Source organism: Oncorhynchus gorbuscha, linkage group LG06 (assembly GCF_021184085.1).
Source record: "Oncorhynchus gorbuscha isolate QuinsamMale2020 ecotype Even-year linkage group LG06, OgorEven_v1.0, whole genome shotgun sequence".
NCBI lineage: Eukaryota > Metazoa > Chordata > Actinopteri > Salmoniformes > Salmonidae > Oncorhynchus > Oncorhynchus gorbuscha.
Window position 1 is genome coordinate 55,676,248 of NC_060178.1, and position 21,335 is coordinate 55,697,582.

General features: G+C 40.0%; 1 protein-coding gene across 5 annotated transcripts in view; it reads right to left on the bottom strand.

Annotated features, from left to right (window-relative positions):
- The window catches only part of LOC124038115 (sorbin and SH3 domain-containing protein 1-like), a 64,760-nt gene that overhangs the window by 32,580 nt on the left and 10,845 nt on the right, over positions 1-21,335 (bottom strand). For 2 of the 5 annotated variants that reach the window (XM_046353591.1, XM_046353587.1), the window contains exons 1-12: positions 18,741-18,929; positions 9,565-9,607; positions 8,061-8,156; positions 7,222-7,338; positions 6,052-6,161; positions 5,578-5,722; positions 4,723-4,877; positions 4,263-4,323; positions 4,031-4,108; positions 2,328-2,363; positions 2,008-2,104; positions 554-668 (exon numbers count right to left, since the gene is read on the bottom strand). In XM_046353591.1, the coding sequence (XP_046209547.1) occupies positions 554-668; positions 2,008-2,104; positions 2,328-2,363; positions 4,031-4,108; positions 4,263-4,323; positions 4,723-4,877; positions 5,578-5,722; positions 6,052-6,161; positions 7,222-7,338; positions 8,061-8,094 (948 nt within the window). In that variant the 5' untranslated portion in view covers positions 8,095-8,156; positions 9,565-9,607; positions 18,741-18,929. Of the gene's footprint in view, positions 1-553; positions 669-2,007; positions 2,105-2,327; positions 2,364-4,030; positions 4,109-4,262; positions 4,324-4,722; positions 4,878-5,577; positions 5,723-6,051; positions 6,162-7,221; positions 7,339-8,060; positions 8,157-9,564; positions 9,608-18,740; positions 18,930-21,335 lie in introns of those variants that run through there. The other 3 variants (XM_046353589.1, XM_046353588.1, XM_046353590.1) reach the window with 3 other exon arrangements.

Sequence of the window (21,335 nt, forward strand, 5' to 3'; positions counted from 1 at the left end):
AAGTGATACTCTTTAAGAATCAATGGTTGCATGCCATTGAAAATGACTGTAAATATCACAGTGGGCCTTTAATTCCTCTTTGATGGAGTTGATTCTATAATTTCAATTGATACCTGGTAGTGCACACTGTACTGGGACAATGATCTACCTACCGGTATTCATATTGTCAAAGGTAATGAAAAAAGAGACCCCACAAGGACATTGCCTGATGTCACAATATCCATTGCATTATTTATTTTTTACAGGCATTTGTCCGACTCCTTTCCCAACAAATTCAAGCCAATTCAAGGTTGAAACACTGCAAGACAATGGCCATGGCTTGAAAGTGATACCTCCACACCGCCAGATCGGTCATCTGTCATTGTAATAGGATCCCCCTTTAGGAATGTTGTACACATGGAAATTCAGTCTATACATGCGTTGCCTACTAGAGCTGCCCTAGTTAGTGAAGCAGCCACCCTAAGCTCTTAGAGGGAAACAGCTTACACAACATGCGTAGTATAGAGACTGCAGAGGCAAACACAGAAACACACACGTGGCACGGCTGTCGTACCTTTCTCTCCAGTTTCAGCACCGATGATTTTCCCGGCTCGTACTCGAAGATGCTTTTGGGCTCGGCACGGTACTTCCTAGTGTCTACCTTTTTGTCAGGGGGCTCCCACTCGTTCCTGCAGGAGGGAGGGGAGAGCAAATCCCTATCAAGTCAAGCAGTCTCCATGGGAACCGGCTGGGGCTAGCTTTTGGGGTGACAGCTCTATTATCAGCAGCGTTTTCCCATACAGTAAAGCTCATGCCCCTCCCACTCTCCATCTCTTTTTCCATGTCGTTCTCTCTCGTTCTCGCTCTCTCCATCAGAGCTGTCTTATTATTTTTTATATAAATAATCAAATATACAGTCATGTCAAGGCATGAATCAAGTCATGCTCGCTAAGTAGACTGAACCAAAGACCCGAGCTGCATTTCCTGAGAGAATACATCACAAGGTGTAGTCAATTTGATCTGCTTCAGGATATAGAATTCCACAATGGTTCCTTTGGTTCCACCTTGGTTCCACTATGATTCCACTGGGAATAAGCAGACTAAAACAATTGGGCCTAGTGTTGCATTTAATATTTTAAAGTTTGAAACACATGCTTTCTATTATACCCGTTAGTTACGGATCAAACAGCCTATTGTAGTGGGAAAATCCAGGTATTTCATCAAAAGTTATACTTGTAAAAACAAGTATAAAGAGCAGAGAGTAGTTACTCTCAAAGAGCAGAGAGTAATTCACAAGCGGTCAAAAAACTCAAATGCGGCCCTCAGAAGGTTCAGACGCTAGAGGTACAGCAACTAGAGGAAACATGTACACACCAAGGAAGGCGCTAGAGCCAACCAGGCACGCCATCCTCAGCTTCCGTGCGCAAACAGTTTATCCTCTATCACCTGTCTTCCTTCATGAATTAATCACTCATTCCTCCACACGCCTAGGAGAGTGGATGTTCTTTGTCAGGGCAAGGGGAGAGGTGAGGAGGCTGTTTAGTCACACCTAGTATGACAACAAGCACCTGAGGTAGTAGAGGTCAGAGAGGACCTAACTGGAGGTTACCACAGTTACCGCGATTCAATGTCAGAGGTGAGGAACAGATGTACTGCTCTGTACTTGTCTACTTCTAATTCCTAAAACAAACAAAAACAACATCTAATATAAACACAAAATTTGAATTCTTGAATCTTTGACAAGCATGTGTTCAGAAGTGTGTCGGTTACATGGTACGTGGTGTGTGTACACTGTACCTCGTTAAATATTCACTATCACACCAAACATGAATATAATCGTATACCTCTTACTGTATCTCATTACAGTCCCTCACGTAAAAGTGCTACCAAAAATGCATCCCCTTGTGAACTGCTCTGCAGAGGCAATGAATGTATTATGAAGAGTGAGTTCAATGGGTTAAAAGGTCTTCGCAGATACACTATACTACTATCCATGTTAAAGGGAAGCAGCAATAGAAAAGTACTTACCTTTTGGAAGGTTTGAGGGAAGAGGACCGGGTTGGCACAGGCATAGACAACCTATGGTCAACTTCAGCAGCACTTTTTGACCGTGGGACCCCTTTCACTGAAAATAAACACACAAGAACAACAGACACTGCTGTGAAAGCAGCCTGTAATGTTTATCGTAAACTTAAATAAACTGAAATCTCTTGTCAGTGATGAAAGTGTCTACTGTACAATTTGATTGTACAGTAAATGTAAAAATCCAAAGATCATGCTATTGAGATCACAATATAGATATCATATGAATTTCTCAATCTATGAGAATGACAATTGAAGAAACTCACCATCTTCCACAAAACCGTAGGGGGAGGGACCATCATCTGAAAGAGAGAGAAAAAAAACGTTATTATTTATCAACTATAAACATGTACTTATTAACATACACAAGGTCAATCCACTGGCAGTTCCACTTGTATAGGGTCTAAGCTATGCAATGTTAATCAAGGGTGACCCAATCTATTGTCTGTTAAATTAGCTTGTTATAGTGGTGCTACATATGTAGACACTCAGTATAACCAGTAGAGGTCACTTTGGTAGCAGCCGTGCCACACTATATTATTATAGGACCGAGATTGGGAAACCCTGCCCTAACGCACGTTCAAAGTTATATAGAACAGAAGTCTGATTAAGAATAAAAATAGTATAAAACATTGTTTTTTTTGGGGGGGGGGATTACAGACCGAAAAGGCACGTTATAGCAATAACATGCATCCACAACAATAGCTTTCCTGGAGGGGTCATATTTTTTATTATGAACATCTAATCACGATTAAAATGAATTCTCAAATTCAAATACATTATGCTGATATATACAGTATGTATTTCAGCTGTAACGCAGGGTATAGCCAGAACCTTATATCACATTTAAGGCTATAAGACCCGGTACGGCTCTTCAAAGGGCACAGTAAGTATCTCTTCCTCTTCTGTAATTCCCCAGTACAGTGTGTCCTTTATTCTATTAGTTCAGACATTATATTTCTTCAAATACACTGTAAATAGAGTCCTTTTCATAGGTTGTGTCAGTCAAAACCCTTTGGAAGAAGCATTACTTCTCTAAAAATGGATCCAATCGATTAACATCCTTATGAATAAGTAATGCTCTTCTTGGAAATCTCAGAATAGTCTACACATTTTGTACAAACCTTCTTCGAACTGTTTGATTTATTGCCCAATTGATTGATCGATTCAGTGAATAACTAGACATATCAGCTTGCCTGGAAGCAGACATGAGCAGAAACAAAGGGAAAGGAAGTACATCTATACACAGTACATACTGAACAGAACGGCATGCAAGGGCAGTTATGATTTAAAAACAACTGTCAACTGTTAGATAGATAGTACGAACAGACAACTGTTAAATAGTACAAACAGCTAAATAACTATTATTTCAGTGTGTCAATGCAGAATAACTGAATACACATACGCACACAAATAGAGCGTTTTTACACCGACTAGACCGATTTAAACTAGTCTAGTGTAAAAAGGCTAACAATGTACTGTAGATGGAACACAGGCCGTGTGGTCTACTACTGCCTGGACAGGACATACAAAGCCTCTCTGTCGAGCTTGTTTGTTGTAATCCATGCACTTGAGCACCATCTAGTGGCTCAAAACTAGCTACAGTACTGCATCTTTTGTTTAGGAAGAACTTGGGACTTGCCAGGAAATGTCTGTACATAAATATATACATTTTAAAACATGAGCAGAGCGTCCAATCCATTGTGTATGGATTAGTTCATGCAAAATGTTATGCTTTGCATTCGTGCTAAATATCAAACAGTTAAAGTGAATTCGCAGCGTCGTTTTCTATTAGTATCACTCATAGTTTCGCTAAGCAATCAAGTGCTCAATTTACTGACCCACTTTCAATTCTATCAAGGCAACGGTAAGTAACAAAAGGAGAGTCAATGCAGTAATAAGGTCATTATGAAGGAGTTATACATGATTAGTAAAGTCAGGAAGTGGAGCCATGATTGCAATTGGGTACCTGTGGTTTTCATCTGTCTAGGATCATAGAATTCAGGGAATATGTAGGTGGGGCGGTATGGGTTTTCCTCAACAGGTTCTGAGCGAGGCGACGGAGACACAAAACACACACAGCGTGACAGCAATGAACACACTCGCAGAACTCACAAAGACAACGGCTTGACAGAAACAACTGATATCAAGTCAAACACACACGGGAACGGTGAGTTTGATTTTCATGATGATCCCCTTACCTGGAATTCGGTGTATTTGTTTAAACATGTTCTTGTACCAGTCCTTGGACTTCTCTGTGTTCTGAAATTAACATAGTCATGGTTTTTGCCATATCTCAAAAATAAACAGGGGTTATGACAAATATATGGGTAAGAGTGGATTGGCGATTGGCGGTCAGGCATATTGATTTTCAACACTGTACTCCAATAGGTGTAGGAAGTACGGGTGCTGAAAAATCAGAATTTAAAAAATATATAAAAAAATATCACAAAAGTACTATACTGGGCCTTTATTACTCCTGTATGAGCGGACCAAAATAGCCATCAGCAGCACGGGTAGAACCCCCCCAGCCCTAAACATCTTCCTGTGGCCATGTGTACTCCTCAGCATCAAATTAAAAATGCCCTGTGAAGATTATTTTAAAAAGGCACAAAGTAGATTACAATGTTTTTGGGCCTGTACATAGGTTTGTGTTCTTACCCGTACTGGCAGGTTGGGCTGGTTCAGTGGGCCCAAGACAGGGGATTGTGAGAACCTCATCCTCTTGCCGTCCATATCTGGGTATTGGCTCTGTTCTCTCTCTGCCCCAACTACAGGTCCTGGATCAGACAATTTGTCCCTCTCTGGGGTGTGGTCTGAAAAAGCCAACATTGCTGTGTCAAAGGGAAGAGAAGCTGGGTACTACAAGTCAAAATTTGTTTCCCTTGATGAGTAGATGCACTGTACTATAGGTCTACGTAAATGGTGGCCAACCAGTTTACCCCATATAATCCACAAGCATACTATGCAAATGATATACAGTAATTTCAATGGACAAACATGATTATGAACAGATTACCTACAAAAGCCACAGCAATGAAAATACTTAGTTTGAGATACCAAATTATATATAAAAGTAATTTATCAATTAGATATCATTGAGTACTCTCCATCCGTGAGGTACAAAAAAAATCCAATATCTCAGAGCAGGGGCATAAAACGTTGGCGTATTGGGCAGACATGAGGCTGATGGCAAACATTAAGCATGCTGTGTCGACTGCAAAAAGCATCCCAGACACATGGATGCACAAAAAAACAATGCAGCAATGTCTGACGACTAAACAGATATTGATAACAAAACTGCTATTGGCACACAAAGTGAAGGACACTGAAGCATTGTTGTACCTGATTGATCTGATATTCCATACTTTTGAGTTATTTAAAAAAGCTTTCAGTGTCGGAACTTTCCATTTAAACAGATCAATGGAGTCCATACTTCATAGTGTGGTCAACTGTTGGCATGGCAATTTCACCCATAACCCACATACAGTATGACCCAGAATCAGAGGTGCTTACCTCTGTTGTGTTGTAGCAGACCTATGGTTGGGTTGACCGTTTTGGTGGTGGATGGGTAGGCAGAGGGAGCCTTTGTCGATGTAATATGGTTCTGAAAGTCAAAGGCAAGAAACTGCCGTTCTTCTGTGCTCACGGGAGAACTTCCCTGGTAATAAGCGAATAAAACACGTAAGTGATGCTGTTCGGCTTTATTAATGAAATTGTAAGTGATGCTGTTCCTCTCTTACAAAAGTTTTGAATAACAACAATAAACGAAGTAAACGGCCAAGAGGTTGCATATTAATATATTCTGGTTTCGCAAAGAAATAATAACTTCAATTGACAGCAAAAAAATACACCAAATATAGCTATTTCTATCACAATTAAATCTGGTTTTAATCACATTAAACAAGCATAGAATTATCCAATTTACAGTATTATCCCATAAATAGGGGAAATTAACAAAAGCTTATTCACTGATTAGATAATACATACCTGGGGTTGAGTTCTGTTGACTGTAGGTAAATCAGCTGTGATGTTGTGGAAGCATCCCTCAGCCAATCCTGTTAGAGAGCTGTCTCCATTGATCTGGCCGATCCAACTACCTGAAATGATCCCAAAACAATCTAATTTTGGCCAGCGAATAGCAGTGCAAGACGATCCTCTCAGAAACCTAACAATACTGAAAGATACACAAACTACTGTACTCTTGGCAATATTTGTCTTTTGGCGATGAACCTGTTTCAGAGATTAACACCAAACTACAAACAGGAAACAATTAATCCTCAATTAAATAAATCACTGGATAATCCTGCAGGGACAAAAAGCTTCCCATAGTGCTTTTCCCATACATAGATGCTAATATCCCCATGGATAAATAAAATAATGATTCTCCCACAATCTGTGAACTTTGTTATCAGAACAAGGCGCCTATTCAGTGGTCTGTAAAGGCCGTTTGTTCCAATGGCCTTTATATTCAGGCTCGCAAATAAAGCATCTCCCCGAAAGCCTTGGCCAGTCTCCAGCCCAGTTCTAACATGCTGAACGCAACAAACAAGTCCACATTCAAGGCCCTGGTTCCAAAGTGCAGTGTGGGTAGGTCCGAACAAAAGAGGTCTTTGACGAAACACATGGAAATATGAGCAATCATGGTCAATGATTCTGTGTTGTGCTGGGCAACCAAATATAAATACACTAAAATGTGTCAAGTTCTCACTTTTAATATCAAAACATACTGAAATATGTGTATAAGTGTGCCCAGGGGAACTTCATGAAGTATATAAAACATTTTAAGACTTCTATGAACAGAAAAGCTTGTGAATACAGTGCATTCTTCTCCATATCCATCAAGATCACTATGGAAAACAAATGACTAAATAGTCATTAAAGTTAGTGATTCATACTATGACATAATCAATATATTACAATATGCTATTTTGTTAACGGGAACATTTCCTTCCACTTTTAAATAGTTTGTCTCATCAGCTTTTACTCCAGCTAGACATCAGCTCTCTAACCTGACCACTTTCACAGAGCGATGCTAGCGTATCACTCGACTCTATATTAGAAAGAAAATTCAACATAATATCAGAGATATGAGATATAATGCACATATGATGGAATATCTAAGACTTGAGAGCAGCTGTAGCATTCTGTTGGACTTACTTGGTGCGGTTTCGACGTTGGATTCTTTACTGACGCAGTCCTCGTCGTCTATGTGTACCAGAGTGGCCCTCAGAGTCACGACCCCCTTCCCTTTACACACCCTTGTAGGGTCCAGCTCTATAGACAGATTAGACAGGTACACGCAAGGATGTTACCACTAGAGTGACTTACATTGGATGCCCATAGTCACTCATTCTTCAATGCCAAAATGTGTGAGGCAACCTCGCAATTCTACAGTCTGTTTGAATCTATTCTCAGTAAGCTTCAAATCACACAGCTCTATTGCCTCAGGTCCTGAGGGAATCCATGCTACCTCAATCCCCAAATGATAAAAAATAGGATGTAAATGTCAAATCCAGACCAACACTAATACTCCCCACATCCACATCATTAATTATATGCTAACACCATCAGTCTGTCATTATATCCAATTAGTACAACGGTGGCGCAGCGGTCTAAGGCACTGCATCTCAGTGCTAGTGGTGTCACTACAGACACCCTGGTTCGATTCCAGGCTGTATCGCAACCGGCCGTGATTGGGAGTCCCATAGGGCAATGCACAATTGGCCCAGCGGCGTCCGGGTTTGGCCGGTGTAGGCCGTCATTGTAAATAAGAATTTGTTCTTAACTGACTTGCCTAGTTAAATAAAAGTGAAAAAGAGACACTATATAGTAGCTTACAGTTGTTTAAAGTGAATGCACATCGTTAGCAAGTGAGTATCGAAAGGATCCTCCTCGGCATATCCAGTGTGTTAGAGGTGTCCTAGAGTACAGTCTGATGAAAGATAAATGAGACGGAGGATTGGAGGGGTGGAGGAGGAGTTAATGAGTGTGTTCACCTGCAGCCGGAATTAGGTCAGGAGAGCCTTTCATGCTTGTCAGAGGGGTGATTCTGACTGCAGACAAACAGCGAGGACCTGAGGAGACCGGAGGAACTACCAAAACAACAGACAGTGTACAGGTGGGGACAAATTGTGAAAAGTGAACAGGGGGAATAGTATACAGTTGCATTGACATGGAGGGGTGTTAAGTGTATTAAATATCAAGGTAGCCCTTTCCTGCAGTCAATGACCAAAAGTGCCCTCTTTGGCCTCATGGATGGAATGTTATTAATATTTTTCATAATTTCATCATAAAAAAATATTATTTAGAAAATCCGGTGTCTCTGTCTCAAACAGTTTTGTTATATTTCACTTCAATCTTTTGTGATGTATATAAAGTGTAATATTGGGAACTCAAAATATAATACACTTCAACTCGATATCTGCCATTGTACTGTACAGGTGTCTTCTTTTTTTAAAGCCCATAACCATATATACGTGAGGTGTATACTTTGTTTCAAAGTAGATTTGTTTAAGACTACCAATAATCACTCTGTGTGACCCTGATTTAGCCCACTGCAGTAAAAGGTTAACAAGAGAGATGCACTATGTATTTTTTGTTAAGAAGAGAGATACCATCCCCTCTCACACCCCCTCCATTCGATCCCTGGGTGTAAACAAATGTATTTACCTGAACCTCACCAAGTATGGGGTAAGCCAAATAGTAAACCCCTGTCTTTCTGTATTATACAACAGATTTGAGGGAATTTGGGGCCGATGAGCACTGCAATACTTAACATTGTAGACATGTATTACATACACATCATCATTCTCATGAAAGAAAATAACACCCATAATTTGAGACAAATAACATCGAGGTGAAGTGGAGCTGGAAGACAGATTGCAGAAAGGAGCTGAATAGTGGCAGATCGCTGTAACAATGACCTTTGGAAACATAAAGGACAGTGGACCACTGTACTTTTGACTACAGAGAACAGAGCTACAAGTGTACAGTAACAGATGTTACGGACAATAGTTGTTTGACTATATAAAATGGTGTGTAGGCTACATCACATACAGAATGGTGATGAAATCTTGCATCTTACCATGTAACTTTCCCTCAGATGAGTAGACAGCATTTGTGTGCCCCCTTCCCCTAAACTGTCAATGCCATAAATGCATGCCATCTCTAACTCCGCCCACTCTAACATATGTATGTTTGCCCTCCCTCATAAAATAGCACTTTTGTTGTTGTTCATTGCTTTTGCTTGTTTCTCAATGCTTAGTTGATTGACTAGAATGTATGGTTAGTGTTGTAACATACGATAAGCATATTTCTGGTGTGATTATGCTGCTTCAATTATCAAAATGAGCTTGATCATTACACTCAACCAAATGAACAGGCATTGTGATCAAAAGGTAGGATTGAAGACCGTAAACATCAATAAAGCCTTCTGGGACCACAGAACTGAGCTATACAGTATAATGAGAGATATGGGAAAAATAAGGGGATGAAACTTACTGTAGGATTGTTCAAATCTCACACTGCCCTCTGTTGGTCAGCCCTGGAACAAAAGAAAGTCAGAGGGAGAGTTATTGTAGAGGAAAGAAGGTTTGAGCAAAATACATTCATTTACAGCATAGTAGTCCGTTTTTTTATGGGCCATCATGGGAGACCAGGAAGTTTGAGCAGCAGTTTGTTTCTAGGCAGGAATAGGCTGGGATATAGTCGAAACTGGCAGTAATCAGGGACGGGGGAAAATACTTGTTTTGAGAGGGGATGTGGGACCTCTTATTTGCGCACGCACAATTTATTTATGATCATAATAGTAAAGGCATGTCATTTAGCTGTAAATGTATTACCTTTAAATATGGTATGAACACAGCCAGGCATGATGTTTTCATCTGATTGTCAAACGAATCACTTAAAAAAATAGGCTACCTGTGCACGTTTGAGCTACTCTATGGTCATGTTACCCTGCTCAGAAGTTGCATGCATCTGACAGATCGCTATAACATACTGTATGATGTGGTTAGCTGATACGTAAAAATACCTATCCAGGTGTTGTAAGTGTCTTGGCATGCGTCAAAGGGCAGAGGAAAGCGCATTATAATTGACGATCCAAACAGCGAAACAGCGCCCCTCTGTTTAGCTAAATGTAGCCCATGTATCTGATGCTGTCTGGAAAAAAAAGAGTATGACATGCCACTCTTTTTGGCCAGACAGCATTAGATACATGGGCTACACATACAACGCATTCGTAAAGTATTCATACCACTTCACTTTTTTCCACGTTATTTTGTTACGTTATAGCCTTACTCTAAAATGTATTAAATGAAAGGTTTTCCTCATCAATCTACACATAATACCCCATAATGACAAAGCAAAAACAGTTTTTTAGAAATGTGCAATATGTGCCATGTAAGAAACTAGCTAGCCATTTCACATCGGTTACACGAGCCTAATCTCGGGAGTTGATAGGCTTGAAGTCATAAACAGCTGCTGGCAAAATGCAGGAAAAGTGCTGTTTGAATGAATGCTTACGAGCCTGCTGGTGCCTACCATCGCTCAGTCAGACTGCTCTATCAAATCATAGACTTAGTTATAAAATAATAACACACAGAAATACGAGCCGTAGGTCATTAATATAGCCGAATCAGGAAATTATCATCTCGAAAACAAGACGTTTATTCTTTCAGTGAAATACGGAACCGTTCCGAGTGGCATCAATAAGTCTAAATATTCCTGTTACATTGCACAACCTTCAATGTTATGTCATAATTACGTAAAATTCGGGCAAATTAGGTGGCCCAAACTGTTCCATATACACTGACTCTGCGTGCAATGAACGCAAGAGAAGTGACACAATTTCACCTGGCTAATATTGCCTGCTAACCTGGAATTATTTTAGCTAAATATGCAGGTTTAAAAATATATACTTCTGTGTATTGATTTTAAGAAAGGCATTGATGTTTATGGTTAGGTACACATTGGAGCAACGATACGCACCGCATCGATTATATGCAACGCAGGACACGCTAGATAAACTAGTAATATCATCAACCATGTGTAGTTAACTAGTGATTGTGATTGATTGATTGTTTTTTATAAGATAAGTTTAATGCTAGCTAGCAATTTACCTTGGATTACTGCATTCGTGTAACAGGCAGTCTCCTCGTGGAGTGCAATATAATCAGGTGGTGAGAGCGTTGGACTAGTTAACTGTAAATTTGCAAGATTGAATCCCCCGAGCTGACAAGATAAAAAATCTGTCGTTCTGCCCCTGAATGAGGCAGTTAACCCACCGTTCCTAGGCAGTCATTGAAAATAAGAATGTGTTGCACATTGCACTCCACGAGAAGCCTGCCTGTTGCGCGAATGCAGTAAGAAGGAACCACCAGCTTTCATATGTTATCATGTTCTGAGCAAGGAACTTAAATGTTAGCTTTCTTACATGGCACATATTGCACTTTTACTTTCTTCTCCAACACTTTGTTTTTGCATTATTTAAACCAAATTGAACATGTTTCATTATTTATTTGAGGCTAAATGGATTTTTATTGATGTATTATATTAATTTAAAATAAGTGTTCATTCAGTATTGTTGTAATTGTCATTATTACAAGTAAATAAATAAATATCGGATATCGGCGTTGAAAAATCATAATCGGTCGACCTCTAACGCGAACCCACACGCACTGTACACAAACACACACCGCCACACACACACAGTTGGGGTTCGATGACATCCTCCTGAAATTAGGGTATGTCTTTTAAAACACTGAATCATAAATCTCACTTGCAGACAAAAGAGAAGATGTGAGAGCTAACAGTGTACACTACGCTAGGTAAACACATCAGTGCAGAGATCGTTTTAGTCCTTATTAGGAAGAGGGATGCCTCCGAACAGAGAACGTCAGTAGTCCGACCAGAGAGAGAGAGAGAGAGATTTGAGAGGGAGACACAGCAAGAGAGAGAGAGAGATTTGAGAGAGAGACACAGCAAGAGAGAGAGAGAGAGAGAGAGAGATTTGAGAGAGACACAGCAATAGAGAGAGAGAGAGAGACACACAGTGAGAGAGAGAGAGAGAAAGAATGATTTGAGAGAGAGACACAGCAAGAGAGAGAGAGAGAGAGAGATAGAGAGAGAGAAAGATTTGAGAGAGACACAGCAAGAGAGAGAGAGAGAGAGAAAGATTTGAGAGAGAGAGACACAGCAAGAGAGAGAGAGAGAGAGAAATATTTGATAGACAGCAAGAGAGAGAAAGATTTGAGAGAGAGGCACAGCAAGAGAGAGAGAGAGGGAAAGATTTGAGAGACACAGCAAGAGAGAGAGAGAGAGAGAGAGAGAGAGAGAAAGATTTGAGAGAGAGACAGCAAGAGAGAGAGAAAGATTTGAGAGAGAGACAGAGAGAGACACAGCAAGAGAGAGAGAGAGAGAGAGGCTCTGTTCACAAACACAAACACACCCTACAGAGCCCCAGGACATCAGCACAATTAGACCCAACCAAATCATGAGAAAACAAAAAGAGAATTACTTGACACATTGGAAAGAATTTACAAAAAAACAGAGCAAACTAGAATGCTATTTGGCCCTACACAGAGAGTACACAGCGGCAAAATACCTGACCACTGTGACTGACCCAAAAATAAGGAAAGCTTTGACTATGTACAGACTCAGTGAGCATAGCCTTGCTATTGAGAAAGGCCGCCGTAGGCAGACATGGCTCTCAAGAGAAGACAGGCTATGTGCTCACTGCCCACAAAATGAAGTGGAAACTGTGCTGCACTTCCCAGCCTCCTGCCCAATGTATGACCATATTAGAGAGACATATTTCCCTCAGATTACACAGATCCACAAAGAATTCGAAAACAAATCCAATTTTGATAAACTCCCATATCTACTGGGTGAAATTCCACAGTGTGCCATCACAGCAGCAAGATTTGTGACCTGTTGCCACGAGAAAAGGGCAACCAGTGAAGAACAAACACCATTGTAAATACAACAACATATTTTCCCTTGTATACCTTAACCATTTGTACATTGTTAAAACACTGTATATATAATATGACATTTGTAATGTCTTTATTGTTTTGAAACTTCTGTATGTGTAATGTTTACTGTTAATTTTTATTGTTTATTTCACTTTATATATTCACTTTATATATTATCTACCTCACTTGCTTTGGCAATGTTAACACATGTTTCCCATGCCAATAAAGCCCTTGAATTGAATTGAGAGATACAGATTTAAGAGAGAGACAGCAGGAGAGAGAGAGATTTAAGAAAGAGACAGAGAGAGAGAGACACAGCATGAGAGAGAGAGAGAAAGATTTTAGAGAGAGACAGAAAGAGAGAGAAATGGAGAAAGATTTGAGAGAGAGACAGAGAGAGAGTGAGGGAGATAAATAATGCCCCAATAAAGCCCCTTGAATTGAATTGAGAGAGAAATACAGAGACAGGTCTAAGCACATCTGTGCAGGGACAGCCAGCAGTACTCAGGCCAAGATCAACAGGAGACTGCGATAAGCTGTATTCAAGTAAACCTCCAGTACTGAGAATCTCTACCTAAATGCACATTCTCTAGATCTGGACAATTTGAAATTATTTTAGAGCCTATTTAACTTCAACAAATACAGGTCAATTTGCCTCAGTGACATGCACACTGAAATAGATATTGTACTAAATCGAGAAATTCAAAACCCAATTTTCAATCAAATTAATTTTGGCAGTCTGTTTAGATGATAAATGATAGTACTCTGCACTCAGATATCTAATGAGAAGTCTGATATAGGTCATTAGCTTAAAGAGGCCATGAGGTGACTTCCTGACAACTGTTTCCCGCCACACTGTGACATCAGTAAGACCTCTGGACATTGGTCATTCATTAGCTAAACAGGGGGAGGGGGTTGAGTTGGGAGAAAGGCTGAAACCTGACAACAGACGAATTGACAAGAATGAATGACAGTGACAGTGCATGGATATTTCTGCTGAAGATATGATGAATCCACTGCCATTCTATAATGAGGTAACTTTCATTGCGGTATATAATTCCCTGCACCAAAGGGACTTCATTACCAATTACTAAAAAAATATTTTTTTATTTTTATCCAACTCCTACCGCCTCTTGCAGGTAGCCTAGCGGGTAGGTGCGTTGGGCCAGTAACCAAAAGTTGCGAGATCGAATTCCCAAGCTGACAAGGTTAAAATATATTGTTCTGCCCCTGAGCAAGGCAGTTAACCCACTGTTCCCCAGACTAGGTCCCTCTTTCCCTTTCCTCTTGAGAGAGAATGAACATAGAGCTCTATTTATTTTTTAAAAACTATTTAGTAAGTCACTAAATATGGGCAAATTTTTTTGAAATACAAGTACCAGTCAAAAGTTTGGACATACCTACTCATTCAAGGGTTTTTCTTAATTTTTAATAGTGAAGTCATTACAATTATGAACTAACACATATGGAATCATGTAGTAACCAAAAAAAGTGTTCCATTTGAGATTCTTCAAAGTTGCCACCCTTTGCCTGATGACAGCTTTGCACACTCTTGGCATTCTCTCAACCAGCTTCACCTGGAATGCTTTTTCAACAGCCTTGAAGGGGTTCCCACATATGCTGAGCACTTGTTGGCTGCTTTTCCTTCACTCTGCGGTCCAACTCATCCCAAACCGTCTCAACTGGGTTGAGGTCGGGTGATTGTGCAGGCCAGATTATCTGATGCAACACAAACATCTGGGGCTGTATTCATAGACTCTCAATGGCAGTGCAGTCCATAGAATCTTAGTCATTATTATTATTATTATTCATCATTATGCACTCCTTCTCTGAAACGCTTTGCTTTATAACATGCATTATGACATCACATAATTCCATGGCAGCAGATTGACTTATTGCATTGTGGGTAATGTAGTCATTATACTGTTTCCAAATTGGCCTACAAGTGCATACATCATAGGCATTGTGACAGCACTGTTAACTGTAGCAACAGGCATTCTATGGTATTTTTGCCTAAAATGAAGGAAATCGAAACAAAATTGCAGGAGCAGACCCCGTCACAAGGTTGTGGCTTATTATAATTTAGCAGTGCTGTTAAGTACTGTAAAGTAGTTTTTGGGGTATCTGTACTTTACTTTACTATTTATATTTTGGACAACTTTTACTTTTACTCCATTACATTCCTGAAGAAAATTATGTACTTTTTACTCTATACATTTTCCCTGACACCCAAAATGACTCATTACATATTGAATGCTTAGCAGGACAGGAAAATGTTCCAATTCACGCAATAAACAAGAGAACATCCCTGGTCATCCCTACGGCCTCTAATCTGGCGGACTCACTAAAATGCTTTGTTTGTAAATTATGTCTGAGTGTTTGAGTGTGCCCCTGGCTATCCGTAACTTTAAAAAACAAGAATAATTTGTTGTCTGGTTTTTTTAATATAAGGAATTAGAAATAATTTATACTTTTGATATAAAATATATTAAAGTATATTTTTGCAATTACATTTACTTTTGATATTTAAAGTGGAATTGACAACATTTGATCTACTTTGCAAATATGAAACAAACAGACAATCATAATATCAGTAAGAAAATGTCAAATTCTCAGTTTATTCTACAAACCAACTTTGAGGTTTTAAAAAATAGGATATATATGACTTAAAATTCCACGATGTACAATAAGGCATTGTTGGCAGTTCAATGCATGATTAATATAATTCACAAATAGATTTCTTGGTAGTCCAAAAAATATTGCTACCAGGTTGTAAATCATAGCTGGCCTGGTACATTGTTTGCTGCCTTCACTATTTCAGTTTCAATGACTCAATATTTTGGACAAACGGATGAATGTAACTAAGACTGGGAATGTCAATACAATCAATCTAGCAAGGACAATTTAATTTTTTAAAATTTCAATTTGACCTTTATTTAACCAGGCAAGTCAGTTAAGAACAGATTCTTATTTTCAATGACGGCCTGGGAACAGTGGGTTAACTGCCTGTTCAGGGGCAGAACGACAGATTTGTACCTTGTCAGCTCGGGGGTTTGAACTTGCAACCTTCCGGTTACTAGTCCAACGCTCTAACCACTAGGCTATGCTGCCGCCACAATGATCAGTCATAACGTGGCTAATAGGCTAGCATGTCTATTTCTGTAGCTCTTATTTAGAAAGCTAAAAACACAGAGCCTACCATTAGCTAACTAGCTGCTGGGAGGATGTTATGTCATTAGAGGAGTGGGTGAGTGACCGACTTTTTCCCCTCATATCGTTTTTTTTTGTATGGCTACAGCTAGATGCAGGTGTCATTTGGTTACTAAGCAAAACAATGGAATCGGTTTGCAAGCTAGCTGAACGACTATTATCCAATTAGCATATCTCTTGCGTTTGTAAATTGACTCTGGCTATCTACTCTGATTTCAGAGCACTCTCATCTGAGTGTGCCAGAGCGCAGAATAACTGATGAATTTACTAACGTGTGCAACACCCACTGAATATGACCGGTGTCAAAGAAAAAAAAAAGTAACAGTTAGTCACGAAAGAGAACATGTAAACAGTTGCTACTGCCTGTAAACACACATTCTAGTTCAACGTGAATGATGGCAGGCCCATGTGGCAAATGGCTTATTTGCATGAAGGCCTACAGTAGCTCTGATTGGCTATGGCGCACCGGTCTGTCTAGACTGTACGAGAAAGATGTTCTTATTAGGCTTTATTTGCTGCAGTGTCTATTAATTGTCTGTACGCACGGCCGCTTTCCCACTCTATAGTGCTATAAAATGTTTACAAATGCCTTACGATACGTCATTGACAAACATCCTAAGAATTTATGAAAACGTGAAAATTACCATATATAAGTGCTCGCATGTCAGAAAATTTACAAAAAAGTGTCATATTCTTCCTCAAGTAGTATTTTACTGGGTGACTTTCACTTTTACTTGAGAATTTTCTGTTAAGGTATCTTTACTTTTACTCAAGTAAGACAATTGGGTACTTTTTCCACCACAATCATTTAGATTACATATTTACATTACATTACTTGTGTTAAACAATTTCAGTCCCTACAGGATTTTGCTGAAATTTGTTGTGATATTTGCGGCAATTCTGTCATTTTGCATGGCAATATGCAGATGATTTTGTCCAATTTGTCCCGAAAATGCGCTGATGTTTGTTAAAGTATGTCTTGATTGTGTCATGCCCTGATCTGTTTCACCTGTCCTTGTGCTTGTCTCCATCCCCTCCAGATGTCGCTCATCATCCCCGGTGTATTTATCCCTGTGTTTTCTGTCTCTCTGTGCCAGTTCATCTTGTTTGCCAAGTCAACCAGCGTTTATCTCCCAGCTTCTATTTTTCCCAATCTCTGTTTTTCCTAGTCCTCCTGGTTTTGACCCTTGCCTGTCCTGACACCGAACCCACCTGCCTGACCATTCTTCCTGCCCTGACCTCGAGCCTGCCTAACGCCTTGTACTGTTTGGACTCGGACCTGGTTTATGAACTCTCGCCTGTACCCGACCTGCCTTTTGCCTACACCTTGTGTTATAATAAATATCGGCGCTCAACCATCTGCCTCCTGTGTCTGCATATGGGTCTCGCATATGCAATCGCAGGATCCTGGAGGGACTGCAAATTGACATTTACAATCCATATGTTTATACAGTGGGGTCTGAAGTTATTTACACCCTTGATAAATATGTGGAAAAATGACTGTATAGAATAAATAATTTATGAGTATGTGGACACCCCTTCATATTAGTGGATTCGACTTTTCAGCCACACCCATTGCTGACAGGTGTATGACATCAAGCACACAGCCATGCAATCTCCATAGACAAAAATTGCCTGTAGAATGGCCCGTACTGAAGAGCTCGGTGACTTTCAACGTGGCACAGTCATAGGATGCCACCTTTCCAACAAGTCAGTTTGTCAAATTTCTGCCCTGCTAGAGCTGCCCGGGGCAACTGTAAGTGCTGTTATTGTGAAGTGGAAACATCTAGAAGCAACAACGGCTCAGCTGTGAAGTGGAAGGCCACACAAGCTGGCATGCCAGCAACAAATGCTGACACTACACATCCAAGTATAGTAAAAGGGGCACAAGAAATAAGAAAACCCATCAAAACAAAGGAGAAAACAACATTGCTTTTTGAAAAGATTTCTAAAGATTTTTTGAAAGATAACAAAGTTTTAAAAAAAAGATAGATTGTTCTCCATAAGGTGTGATTCAGGACTAACAGAGAAAGTCTTATTCATTGTACAGTAAATATTATCCGCAGAGGTTCCACAGCACAGAGAGCTACCCTTCAGCAGAACCTTTTTCAAAACCAAGAATCATCTCAAAGCCGGAGCAAGTTGTGTAGATAGATAAGATGCTTGGAAGATGTCATGTGACAAACTCATCCCTATTATAATATTTAAGGAGCCCAACACAACTGCTTGTGGTGAATTTCCCATTTAAGAAGGGAACATTGTTTGCCAAAGGAGTACATGCCACTGTGTATATATACTTATGGTTATAGAAAAGACGTACAGGAAAAACACATCTTCTGCATCACTTCAATTTTTCCATCACTAGATATGTTCTAGAGTGTTTTCAACACTCACTTTAAGTACACACACTTCCCTTAAAACCCTCTCCTAAAAATAGGCATTTCCAAAAGACACAAAACTCTGCAAATACATCACATTAAGATCACAGCTTACCAACAAGATTCTTTGCAAACCAGATCAACCAGCCTTGAGTAGGTAGCTCTCTCAGACAGTCACAACAGCCTACAAGACTCCAGACAGTCCCTCTTTAAGATCTCTCTCTCTCCTCAGTCTTCTGAGACTAACTGGGTGAGGTGATACGGACTGGCCCCTGCACCCTCTGCTTTAGGTGCCCAGTTCTGACCTTGAACCAGACCAACAAGGGGGTCTGGTTGCTTTCAGCACAAGGCGTACCCAGATGGACCCGTCATCGCATGCCACCTGGGAATGTGGCACCCACTCAACAGCTGCAACAGATAATTTCAAAACATTTGGCCCCACATCTAAATCTAGTCCATGCAACATAGACTGGACATTACAAGATGTTTGGAATTAGATACTGGACAACCCTTGGGCTTGACTCACAAGCTCCCTTACTGATACACTGGTCAGTCATACTGTGTCATTTCACTAAGTTCATTATCAACAACTATGGTCTCATTAAACTGTAAAACTGTATGGTGATTAACAGTCGAGAGGAATGTGATACTAGTACAGTATGTACTGTGGCAAGAAGAAGTATATGAAACCTTTGGAATTAGCTGGGTTTCTGCATAAATTGGTCATACAATTTGATCTGATCTTCATCTAGGTCACAACAATAGACAAACACAGTCTGTTTAAACTAATAACACACAAACAATTATACGTTTTAATGTCTTTATTGAACACACCCTGTAAACATTCACAGTGCAGGGTGGAGAAAGTATGTGAACCCTTGTATTTAATAACTGGTTGACCCTCCCTTGGCAGCAATAACCTCAATCAAACATTTTCTGTAGTTGCAGATCAGACCTGCACAACGGTCAGGAAGAATTTTGGACCATTCCTCTTTACAAAAATGTTTCAGTTCAGCAATATTATTGGGACCGCTCTCTTGAGGTCATGCCACAGCATGTCAATTGGGTTGAGGTCAGGACTCTGACTGGGCCACTCCAGAAGGCGTATTTTCTTCTGTTGAAGCCATTCTGTTGTTGATTTACTTCTGTGTTTTGGGTCATTGTCCTGTTGCATCACCCAACTTCTGTTAAGCTTCAATTGGCAGACAGCCTTACATTCTCCGGCAAAATGTCTTGATAAACTTGGCAATTTGTTTTTCCGTCAATGACAGCAAGCTGTCTAGGTCCTGAGGCAGCAAAGCAGCCCCAAACCATGATGCTCCCTCCACCATACTTTACAGTTTGGATAGGTTTTTCATGTTGGTCTGCTGTGCCCTTTTTTCTCCACACATAGTGTCGTGTGTTCCTTGCAAACAACTCAACTGTAGTTTCATCTGTCCACAGACTATTCTGCTAGTAGCACTGTGGAAAATCTAGGTGCACTTTTGCAAAAATGTTTTTTTTTTTTGGACAGCAGTGGCTTCTTCCGTGGGGCCCTCCCATGAACACCATTCTTGTTTAGTGTTTTATGTATAGTAGACATGTCAAAAGAAACTTAACATGTTCCAGAGATTTCTGTAAGTCTTTAGCTGACACTCTAGGATTCTTCTTAACCTCATTGAGCATTCTGTGCTGTGCTTTTGCAGTCATCTTTTCCTTACGGCCACTCCTAGGGAGAGTAGCTACAGTGCTGAACTTTCCCCATTTATAGACAATATGTCTGACCGTGGACTGACGAACATCAAGGCCTTTAGAGATATTTTTGTAACACTTTCCAACTTTATTCAAGTCAACAATTCTTAATCTGAGGTCTTCTGGTATCTCTTTTGTTCGAGGCATGGTTTACATCAGGCAATGCTTCTTGTGAACAGCAAACTCAAATTTTGTGAGTGTTTTTTATAGGGCAAGGCAGCTCCAACCAACATCTCCAATCTCGTCTCATTGATTGGGGTCCAGGATAGCTGACTCCTGACTCCAATTAGCTTTTGGAGAAGTCATTAGCCTTGGGGTTCACATACTTTTTCCAAACTACTCTGTGAATGTTTAAATTATCTACTCAATATAGACAAGAAAAATAATTTGTCTGTTATTAGTTTAGGCACACTGTGTTTGTCTGTTGTTGTGACTTAGATGAAGATCAGAAATCCAGGTAATTCCAAAAGGGTTCACATACTTTTTCTTGCCACTATATATTTTTGCAGTAAAATGATGTAATGAAATAACTTCTGTAAACTCAATGTCACTGCCAGTGACTGAGAACAGCTGTTGTGTGCTGTAGCAATCTCCACATGTTTGAGAACTGCTCTGTTTGCTTTTTAAAAAATAAACAAAAGGTCAACGCTACCAAGTTGAACTATGATACACCTCACACAGCCCTGGATCCCTACTATATTTCTGAGTTTTCCTTAAATGTGATTAGTGTTCATTTCCAAAAGCTCTCACCAAGAGATCTGGTGTACTACATAGAGAAAGACAGAGAGCTGTTACATAATATAGTTGACTTTTGCTTTGTCAACAAACGGCAGAGAGGAGAGAAGCTGTCCAGCGCTCAGTGTGGATCTCACCAAACAGCTCCAAACATGGATAGAAAGGCCCGCTCCAGAGCAGCTGCTTAGCCCTCTAATTGAAAGGTCCCCCTCTCTTCCATAAACAGCATCCACACAGGCAGTGA